This window comes from Lytechinus variegatus, chromosome 15 (assembly GCF_018143015.1).
Source record: "Lytechinus variegatus isolate NC3 chromosome 15, Lvar_3.0, whole genome shotgun sequence".
Classification (NCBI taxonomy): Eukaryota; Metazoa; Echinodermata; class Echinoidea; order Temnopleuroida; family Toxopneustidae; genus Lytechinus; species Lytechinus variegatus.
Genome location: NC_054754.1, coordinates 10814180 through 10825531, shown reverse-complemented (window position 1 = coordinate 10825531; position 11352 = coordinate 10814180). Strand labels below are relative to the sequence as shown.

General features: G+C 38.3%; 1 protein-coding gene across 1 annotated transcript in view; it reads right to left on the bottom strand.

Annotated features, from left to right (window-relative positions):
* Positions 1 to 3313: 3313 nt before the first annotated feature.
* LOC121429012 (complement C1s subcomponent-like) overlaps positions 3314 to 11352 on the bottom strand; it is a 110410-nt gene continuing 102371 nt past the window's right edge. Inside the window, exons 8-14 of the mRNA XM_041625908.1 lie at positions 10732 to 10862; positions 9099 to 9246; positions 8658 to 8800; positions 6987 to 7092; positions 5557 to 5760; positions 4886 to 5001; positions 3314 to 4334 (exon numbers count right to left, since the gene is read on the bottom strand). Of these exons, the coding sequence (XP_041481842.1) occupies positions 3978 to 4334; positions 4886 to 5001; positions 5557 to 5760; positions 6987 to 7092; positions 8658 to 8800; positions 9099 to 9246; positions 10732 to 10862 (1205 nt within the window). The 3' untranslated portion in view covers positions 3314 to 3977. The remainder of the gene's footprint in view (positions 4335 to 4885; positions 5002 to 5556; positions 5761 to 6986; positions 7093 to 8657; positions 8801 to 9098; positions 9247 to 10731; positions 10863 to 11352) is intronic.

The following is an 11352-nucleotide window of genomic DNA, read 5'->3' as shown; positions in this document are numbered from 1 at the left end:
CAACCCATCGATTCCTTTGAAAATGCAATTATAATGACAATGGAGAGCTGAGAGGCTTTTGCCGAAAGTTGGTGGACTGGGAGAGCAGATCATCCGAAGATTTGCACCGGACGAACAATTTCAAATATGTCGTTGTCCAGAGTCAAGAGATTCCGATGCTGTCCCGGTTCTCCAACTTTCGACAAAAGCCTCTCAGCTCTCCATTGTGTTTTGACTTGCATTGTCAAAGGAATTGGTGCGTTGTAGAGAGCTTCTCCGTAGTAAATGCGATAAGTCCTGATTCCGAAGGAGATGGAGGTACACTGCAAAAACTCCGGTGTTGATTTAACACCAGCCCGGAATCTATATATGTCCACACCAGAGAAGTATTGAAACAACACCAGTTTGGAATCAAACGGATGCTGTTTTAATACTAATTGGTGTTGTATAAACACCTATCTGGTGTTAGATCAAGGCGAAACTGGTGTTGTTTAACACTTCTCTGGTGTGGACATTTATAGATTCCGGGCTGGTGTTAAGTCAACACCAGAGTTTTTGTAGTGTAAACGTTATCTTAAAACGGCGATATGTGACATGACCAGAAGAATTTGAAATGTGAGTTTTATAGAAAAAGAAAGAGCATCTAAATGAAATAACAAAATCACTTTATAATCCTATGGTCGTATGGTAGTTTTAATTGGCAGTGAATCATTCATGGTGTTCAGACTAACACATTTAAGCGTGCAGGGAATATATATCATTTTAGTCAATCAATTTTGTGATTCGGTTGTCGTTACCATGGTAACTATTGCAATGATGATATGATAGCACAGTTGGTCTTCTGGCCAGGAGAGTTAGAGGTAGCAGATAGTTAATTCTCCTTCCCTGCGTGAAAAGTCACTGGCTAGTCAAGGGTGATACGTAACATTGACAATGCAAAATGGCGGCGAGATGGGTAGGGGCTGGGAGCAGGCACTTTGCCGGCGGGGGTTTCCTGCGTATTAAAACTACACTGCACTTAAAATTGTTCAAATATAATGCGTATGACTTTGCATAACATAGTCTCAAGCTCTGCAGATGACGATAATAGTACAGTATCAATGAATAGATTATGAAATATGATCATTTAGAGCAAGTGTACCGGTTTTAGTCCATAAAAATTGATTACTAAGTATTGATTGGAGGTTCTATGGTTTGAGAGGGTTTATCTGTCGTGTGCCTCATTCATTCTTTATCCCAATCCCCATCCCCGTATACTACTGTTTATCATACCTTTTCGTTTAATTTAGCCGTCTGTTGTGGCATGGCCCCGCCCAAAGTTGCCAGTCACTCAATCTTTCCCATATAATTGAATACCATAGAGAGTAGCTTTTTGAATAAATTGACGAGTGCATTGAATGATAAAGCCATACACCTTCCGACACGCATCCCTTACGTATAGACCTTATGCACTGACGTCATGGCGCCGCCATCTTAGAGGCTGTAGTGATCTGCTCCTCGCGCAATGATCTCTGACAACTCCGTTTACGTGTATTTCTATATCATCTGAGAGAGGGCGCTATGATATTATGACGTCATATGCATAAAGTTTATCCCATCATCGATAGCACCAATCTAATTCAAAATTTGACATGGTAAGAAATATCAATTAGAAAAGAACGATAAATTTCTATATTTCGATATATGAATGTAACTATTACTCTTCATGACGTTGCGTTAGTCAGGCGTATGGTATTGAATAAACATTTTTGCTGGTATGGTGGATATGGTTTCAGACTACGTCACAATAAGGAGTTTTCGTTACAGGACGATAACTTGGGAGGACGGTGATGGAGAGTACGATGCGAATACACCCGAACACTCCCTCTGCGCATGGGCAAACGTGAACCGCACTCCGTCATAAAAAAAAAGTTTCCATGACATTATTAGAGACTTTTCGCTCTGCGACGCACGAACGAATTCAATAACACAGTAAATGTAGTGAAAATTGCCGTCAAATTACAAAACAACAGCTGGGAGGCCCTTGTCTGAAATTGATGAACAGCTAGGAGCCGCACTTTCGTCTTAAGTTTCGGAGCTGACGAAAAATTGCCAATATGTCGTTTGTCCACACTCTTAAGATGTTCGGCAACATACTGTCCACACAACAATTGGTTAAAAGATTTATCCAACTCTGCTGGGTAGTGTTCAACCAGTACTATGTAGTTTTCACCCAAAACTGTTTTAAAACTACTTAGATTTGGATAAAGTTTTAACCAATTGTTGTGTGGACAGTATGTAGCCCCACATTTTTAAGAGTGCAGACATGGCAGAGTCTGGGTCCCGTAACACAAAGGTTAGCGATTGATCGCTAATTTCAAAGAACAATTCTGATTGGTTCATAGTCAGTCTACTTAGCAAAATGCGCATGCAACGAGGATCTTGATTGGTCATTTCATTTAGCGATTAATCGCTAACCTTTGTGTTACGGCGCCCAGGACGAAACTGTTGTTTTGATTTACGAAGTGTCGACAAAGACTTCTTGGTTGTGCTTTGTCATGAGGGACATTTTACAATACATTTCCTCTGTTCTTGAATCTGCCGTACATCGTGTGGCATAAACTCCCTATTATTTAGAACAAGACGAATCGGACTTCTGAAAAACCCAAAGCATCGCAACGTGTCCAAATACATATACATATTTTGGATATTGAGGTAATCTGTGGGTGTATTCGACAGCCCATACAACAAACATGCGTACAAACGGTAAAAGACATAAAACTGTAGTCCCATATTCATGACGGTGAATTTTGTTTGTGCTGCATATGAATTAGGATCACAAATTACAGATGACTGGTTATTGTACACTCACTGTAAATACGTTAGAGAGAATTTGAAGATTTGTACAACTTAGTTTATATACATCGTAACACCATTACCAATTATCAATTCATCATTGGTAAATATTTTAATTTGCTTCGATTCATAAATAACAAATATAAAACAATATTTTGTAAATATATAATATTCACAACATTCACATATTAGTGTTAGCTTACGCACGAGAAGAGTCGTCCGTCGGACTGAACATGCTAATTAGTTATGGAATTAATGTATTTATCCTTCAAAAACCTGATAAGGATTCAACTCACCAAGGCCCCGTTTTACAAAGAGTTGCAATTGATCCGTTCAATCGCAACTATGGAAAGCCAGCAAAATCAACATATAAAATGCATGTTAGTTTTTAAAACATTCTAGATATGAATGTATATTCATTAATTCATTTATTTCTTGACAATTTGGTGTGATCTCCATTCTTTACAAAGGACATTTTGCAAATTTCTGGTTTAAGAAATTATGACACTGATGGATTTCCATAGAGTTACGATTGATTGGATCAATCGTAACTCTTTGTAAGACGGGGCACTAGTATCAAGCATTACATTTTAAGAGAATCCCGAGAATACATGGCAGTTGTTATCCATTGCCTTCTTCACTTAGGTGGAGAGATGGGATTCTGGTGTAGCGGCGAATCTTGTCCGCGTCATAATCTGGTCCGTCGGACGGTTTTGACTTGCGCGTTTTGTCCACTCGATCCGAGCGATAAGAAGATCATCTTTCGTCAGCATCCAATCATTGACCCGGAAGTTCTCGTATGGCATCACACTTCCAGGGTTCGGCATTTCCGACGAAAGTACAAATGCCAGTATTGTCTACAGGTCATATAATTGGCTCTTAATGATTTTTGATAGCGCTACTGATTTAATATGAGATACAGCTGTCTACATTTTACGCCTTTTACACCGACATGAATGTGACCGTATCACTAGATTTAGGACAGCAGAATATTAGAGTTTAGAAATTTCTAAAGGAAAGTAGAAGTGTTCATTGACCTTTCACCTTCAGCGTGATACGAGTGTGATGATGTCTTTCCAACTCTGTGCTTTTGATTTAAATTAATCTATATTAATCAATAAAGTACCACATTCCACGTTTTTAAAATAATCTTGAGTCCATTCTTATAATTGAACAATCTCCGTTCCTGTGTGTGTGAGGTTCGATCGTATCACAGAATACACCCAGTTCACAAGTCTTGGTACGTGCGTGTAAAATGCAAATTGTCCTTCTACTGCGCAGCCTTTTCCCGCGCTCACGATGCCAACTTGAACCCACCGCTTCTGCCTTCGCTGGATCCCGTCTCGCCCGACGACTGGATGGAATATGTGTCGCATCAGCGGTCCACCGGAGTCGCCGAAACAGGTATCGAGCGGTTTCCGGTTATAACCGGCACAGAACATGTTAATGGTAAATTGCGTTTCATCTTCGCCTACGTCACGCAGGCTGTTGACGCACGCTTGACGTGGACGAACAGGAATCTGGTAGAAAAGCAAGAAATTAAATTTAAATCATTTGTTAAATTGCAATTCAGACAAGACTGTATGCAAACGATTTATTTGTCTAGTCAATTTTTATCAATTCCTTCATTCATTATTTATTCATCAATAAATAAATTCGTCCGTTTATCTATTCATTTATTGATTGCAAATAAAAACCCTTCATTCCCAATTTTTTGTCAATTAAAGAAATCGTGAAAATTCCTAATTGTCAACGAATAAACAAAATGTTCAATTTACCATTTACTAAATCTTGATCAATACAAAACGTTTATATTGCAATCAATGAAATAACGGCGTAAATACGAAACGATTGTTTTTATTCCTATTTCAAGGAAAACAAATAACTTATTTAAAATCATTTATCTGTAAGAGTCTCATATTTACAGTCATATAATCAAGAATTGCTCTATAAGTATACATCTTTGATTGTAGCAAATTGTCAATGCTACACTTCATCTCTTCATTATAAGTTTCGAAAACCTGTTAAAGTACGATCGCTGAGGTACATGTATCTCAGAACATTTAATTACCTGTAATTGTTGAAGAATATCTTCATATATGGTATATTGGCTGCTATTGACTGCTACAGGTTTACTATGGCCCCATCCAATCACCATTCCAAAGGAATTGATAGTTACTAGTCGTTCTGCAAAGAAAAGAAAATATAGGGTCAGTACAGAGATGTGATGCAATAATTTGAATTAGGCATGATTTATCGTTCTTAGACCCTTATGAAACTGGGAATTTAGATGTGATTCCATGCAAGACATGAGCTTTTATAAAACATCCCTGGTATGTTTCATAAAGCTGTTCGTAAAGTTACGAACGACTTTACGCATGACTGGAACATGTTCTTAGGTCATAACTCAAGTACATAGGGATATCACATAGCACAAGAAAGGATCACCAGTCGTGCATAAAGTCATTCCTATCTTACAAACAGCTTCATGAAACATCCACCCGGTATTGTAAAACGAAGTCGAAATGATAAAAATTATCAACGGAGCCAACTAATTTGCTGTCCCGGGGAAAGCTATTCTTCATAATTTACCGTCAGGCTCCAACGGCCATTGGGAGTGAGATAATGATTATATACCATGATGAATGAGGCATTGAGTGGAATATACAATGTATTGCATAATGTATGTTGCTTTAAAACTCTTCACAGTCTGGGTGATTTAAACCGCGTGGTAACACTAACCTAGGTTTGCATCCGGGCTTGTAATTTCTGGAGGCAGGCATATCGGTCTAACGTATGGACCCAGGACGGCAGGTTGTGATAGGTGAAGGAGGGCGATGTCGTAGTCGAAGTCGATGAAGTCGTGCTCCTTGGGGAGGTAGAGACCGTTGATCGAGAAGACCTGTTCCCTCGGTGTACCCTGGTCTCGAATTCGATCTGTAAGACCTGGGTCCAGAATAGGATAACATGATGACGTAACAATCGATTAAAAATATTAGAATGATTTGTCAACCTATTGGAGGTCTTCCGGTTGTTATAACCACGGAAATGATTCCGTGTTTATAACGCGTATATTTTTAGCAAGTTCTCACAATTGCAACGTGGATGAATTCTATAACAAAGTGAATGTTGAAAATGCCCGTCAGATCACAGTGAACATCTGAGAGGTCTTTGTCGAAATTGGTAAAAGGGGAGAGCTAATCGTGGTAAAATTCTGAGCTGATGAAAAGTTGCAAATATGTCGCTTGTCCAGAGTCACGGACCACACTGTTGCTTTGATTCATCGATTTCGACAAAAACTGTTTTGGTCATGAAGTGCTTTATACAATAGATTATGTACGTTCTAAGAAACGCTTGAGTAGTGGTACGAAAGCTCCATATTTCTACTAAAACACGATCCCAATATATGCGGGTAAGACTGCTGCGAATTAACATGGATTTTCTTGTATACGAATAACAACACATTTGTTTGCTGAAAATTCAAATTGTGCAGAAATTAAAAGTCTAACTGCAGAGTTAACTTAATTATCATTAAAGGTCAAGTCCACCTCAGAAAAATGTTGGTTTGAATCAATAGACAAAAATCAGACAAGCACAATGCTGAAAATTTCATCAAAATCGGATGTAAAATAATGAAGTTATGACATTTCAAAGTTTTGCTTATTTTTCAAAAAATATATGAACGAGCCAGTTACATCCAAATGAGAGAGTCGATGATGTACTCACTCACTATTTATTTCGTTTTTCATGTTTTGAATTATACAATATTTCAATTTTTTACGAATTTGATGATAAGGACCTCCTTGCCTGAAGCACGAAATGTTAAAATAATGGAATTCCACGTGTTCAGGGAGGAATGAAACTTCATTTCACATGACAATGACGAGAAAATCAAAATATTTCATATTTCAAACAATAAAAAACAAAAGAAATAGTGAGTGAGTGACATCATTGACTCTCTCATTTTGATGCTACTGGCTCGTTCATATAACTTTTTTGTGAAATGAAGCGAAATTTTAAAATGTCATAACTTTCTTATTTTACATCCGATTTTGATGAAATTTTCAGTGTTATGCTTGTTGAATTTTTCTCTTTTTATTCAAATCAAGTTTTTGTCGGGGTCGACTTGTCCCTTAAAAAGAAATCTTCAAGATCGGATGAATTCGACTTACCTAATTTGACTTGAAGTCTGGTAATATCCTCATCGTACCCGAAGCAATGTCCCGCGGATAGGATCCATTCCCTGTTGATGACCGTACCGGCGCAAAAGAAAAACCACTGTAAGGAGAAAGGGACAAGAAAGACCAAAAAAAATCAGATAACACATTATGATTATCAACATATTGCACAAAATAAATACATGTCCTTCTATAGACATGATAGATATAAAGTTCTTCTACATTCATGACGTTCTAGTTATAGCGGGATGTAAAGGCGCTTTATATCTAACGATTTCGGGAAGTCTATGCTACCTCTAACCAATAGATGACGGCAAGTTATATGATTTTATATTTTGCGAATAGCAACAGCCCTTCAGCTTATTTAGTAAGAACACATTTGCAAAATAGCAACAGTAAAATGTCAATTTTCATTTTCGTAAATGCGCTTGGCTCATGTAGTGGGCGCTGTTCATCTGAAGGTAAGAATGACATCAATCGCTGTTCACCAGAGCGCCGAAAGTTTAAAGTTTAGTTATCTGCATAAACCTTGGTAGAAAGTTTGGTAGAACCTCCCTCTCCAAGATTTTCAGTACCTTGGAAAAAAATTTCCCGTAAATTTGGAATATTGAAAAAAAAGATAGTATTGGTCAATCAGAAACTTCGACAAAATTCACCAAGATCATCCGTCCTTATTACAATGTAAAAAAAAGTATTGATCTATTCTCATATGAATAAATAAAAAACTCGTTGATATATTCATTAGCTGACAGGAAATCAAACTAATTACATGGCTCATTTCCTTGTCTCACTTGTTCTCTCTTCTCATTCTGTGTTTTTGTCTTCTGATCCCTCCTTCATTTACCCTTTCTTTTAACATTTTTTCCTTTCTCCCCAACACTAAACATTTCTGCATTTTCTGATAACTCCCACTTCCCTGGATAAATCAAGCCTCCTTTAAGTGTTTGTGGTTGTGACTCGTGGGTCTTATCGTTGCCTATCTGACCTAAGCAAGAAGCAAACATTTGTGAAAGGAAATGTATAAATGTTTCCCCCAACAAAGACATAAAACCCGCCGGGTGACTCCTCGGAAAGGGCGCCGAGATTTCCGCCAACAGAGGGGGTGATTTCCTTCTAGGTTACAGGGGCCTGTTTCGGTAATCGTTGTGGAAGGTATTGATGATGCTGTAAACTACTGATACAGAGTTTCATTCGATATCAAACAGTACAAATTATTAGTTGAAAGCTTGATGAACGTTCTACATCAAAAGACTGTCCTTCTTTTATCTTGACTATTATCCGCATGTCGATGCTCAATGCTTACAATAGCGATCAGTAATTAGAGCTCATTTTAATTTTTTTAATTAAATAATTCTAAACCTAACATGTTTATTGTTCATGCAAGTAAAGGTGATGATGGAGACAATAAAGTCGACGATGAGGATGATGATAAAGGGGATGATGATGATAAAGATGGTGATGGTGACGATGGTGATGATGATGAGGAGAAGGAAGAGGATAATAATGACGATGATAATGATGATACTGACGATGATGACCATAACAATGATGGCGACAACGACGACGACGATGATGATGATGATTATGATGATGGTGATAATGATAATGATGAAAACGACGGTGATTACGATGATGATGGTTATAGTGACAAACAAATATACTTACTGAGCCATCAGCTCTTTGCCAATAGATAGCTGCTTGCCATGGCCAGGCTGCCTCGTTAGCTTCGTAGCCACCAACCACACGACCCCTCAATTTCTGCCCGATGTCGCCCGCCTTGCCGCATTGAGAATAATCTTCACCGGGTACTGCAGTCGAAAAGAGGGGGGGGGTGGATCATTCAAATGTTGATTTTTTTCAACAAACAACGGAAAACATCGAATTAAATTGGTTTGATTTAGAGGCACTTTTTTCAATGAAAATTTGTTTGTCGCTGGTAATTGAACAAGACGGGTGTTACTCCACAAAGCAGATCTTCATAATGATTCTCTTCTTTCATTTTTCTTTTCATTCTTCTATAATTCTGAATCTTATCACTGTAAAATTACCAGGGGAGGTCGCCCATGGCTCCTCCCTAATGACGTCATCCCTTGGTGTAAAACTTACTTCTTGGTAGAAGATCTCGCGGTTCCTCCGTTGTGGTAACGACGGTGGTAGGGATGGTGGTGGTACGTGGTGAGGTAGGCGGTGGGTCTGTTTTAGGGTGGTCGCAAGTTGGTATGTTGCCAGCCCAGTCACCATACCAGCAGGTAATCTGTGTGGGGGAAGAGTGGTATATATATTTAGATATTCAGGATTACTGAAGCGAACTGCTGAATCATGTTGATATTGAAAGACAGTGGTTGTCGTAGTGATGGTTTTAACGATAGTGCTGACTGTGAACTTTAACCAGCAGCATCATCACCGCCAACACTATAGACGCGGATTAATGGGGAGGGACACATGAGGCACGAGCCCCCCCCCCCCCCTCCAATGTTAACAAGATATTCTACCCTGTGCAATGTAGTCGCCCACACACACACACACACATCACTTCTGTCCAATTTTGAAAACTGAGGTGACAAAATATTGGAATCATGAACTTTCTTCTTTTTTGTGGGGGGGGGGCTCTTAAAAAAAATTGGTACCCCTACCCTATTCTAAAACCCTGGATCCGCCACGAATGATAATGGTGATGGTGATTTAAGAAGACATATCGTGGCAAAATGAAATTGAGATACTTGGTTTAGAAATAATCTGTACTACCCCCACTGTATAACTTTTCTTCTTTCATTTCGTTTAAATGGAAACTTCAGTGACCACCGGATGCAATTTCACATTATATTTGCAGTCATAAATGACAAAGAAAGTGCATTTATTTTGATATATATTCCGAAATAAATCGTTTATCTATAAAGAGAACAACCGAGGAATATCATATTCGCCCTGAGGCGATAGCAAGAAACAAAACCATAAATTGTCTGCACCGTATGTCATGTGTATGACACCTGTGCCCGGTCATCAGAATATACTATTCCCCAGCATCATCGACTGACGTCGGGCAAAACATCTTGCACTTGACACATTTATGACCTTCGACCTTTAACCTACAATGTCGAGGGTCGCACGAGGGAGAGTATTCTTAGGTCTCGACAAGGCTGGTTTTAAGAAAGTCAAGGATGTCTTGGGGCTTTGATGTCAAACAAAGATCCATAATTTTGATCACGTTTATATATATATATATATATATATATATACATATATATATATATATATATATATATATACATATATATATATATATATATAGGCCTTTATATACATATATATATATATATACGGTATAATAGATAGAAAGGGTGGGATCCCGCGCGGCACACCCCTACCACTTTTTTGGTCGAGTGCCCCCCCCCCCCGGGGTGGGATATAGGCCTAACTGATTGAACCTACTTTCCTTTTTACGATAGGATTAAAAGATGTTTAGGGGAGGGGTGCACAATAGAGATAGGAGTGGGTGAAACAGTTTTCAGGTATTTATTAGTTCAACAGTAAGACAGTAGTCATAGAATTGAATCAGGACTTCTCCACCAGTACCCCCACAATATTCAATATTCATGATATTGTGTTATATCTGCAATTTGCTGAAAAAAATTGAATTATGATGTCATCATTAGGTCTATATTAACTTACATCAACTAATTAACCATTGAAAAGTAAACCTAAAATCGATGTAGGATAGTTTATTATATCCAATACCAACCTGAGGGGGACCCTGTAGTATATATGCTGATGAACATTCTAATGTAAGATTTTGACTGTGAGGTGTAACAGCTCCTAATGGTGCGTTAACTATCCGAAGTCCTCGGGTTAACGGTGGCAATGTACAGTGTTCTGAAAGAGACAAATGAAGAGAGAAAAATTCATATGGCAAAATTATAAACGGTACGCTTGATGTTTCAGTGTTTAGATGAGGATCGTACAAATTAGCATAAAATAGGCCAACAAGAACTGTAGCCGAGTGCTACATAATAGTTGTTAAACACCATCAGTGGCTGTATGATGCTTGAGACTCAAAATGTGTTACATTAATCAATCAATTATACTTTTAATTTACTTTTACTTATTAAAAAATGGGTTACCAACTAAATCACCCAATGTAGGGTCAGGGAAGTTGTCAGTGTGGACGAGTTGTCATTATCAGGCAGTTACCATAGTAACGAGCATAATCATGTGCTTCTCAGCCAATCACAACCAAGGAAAGTTTTCAGACCTGACAACTTGTCAGACAACAGATGAAACGTTCTACAGAAATCATATATCAGATATACTGATGACAACGGGTCACTCTCATCACGCGATATAAAGTCATTTTTTAAGATCA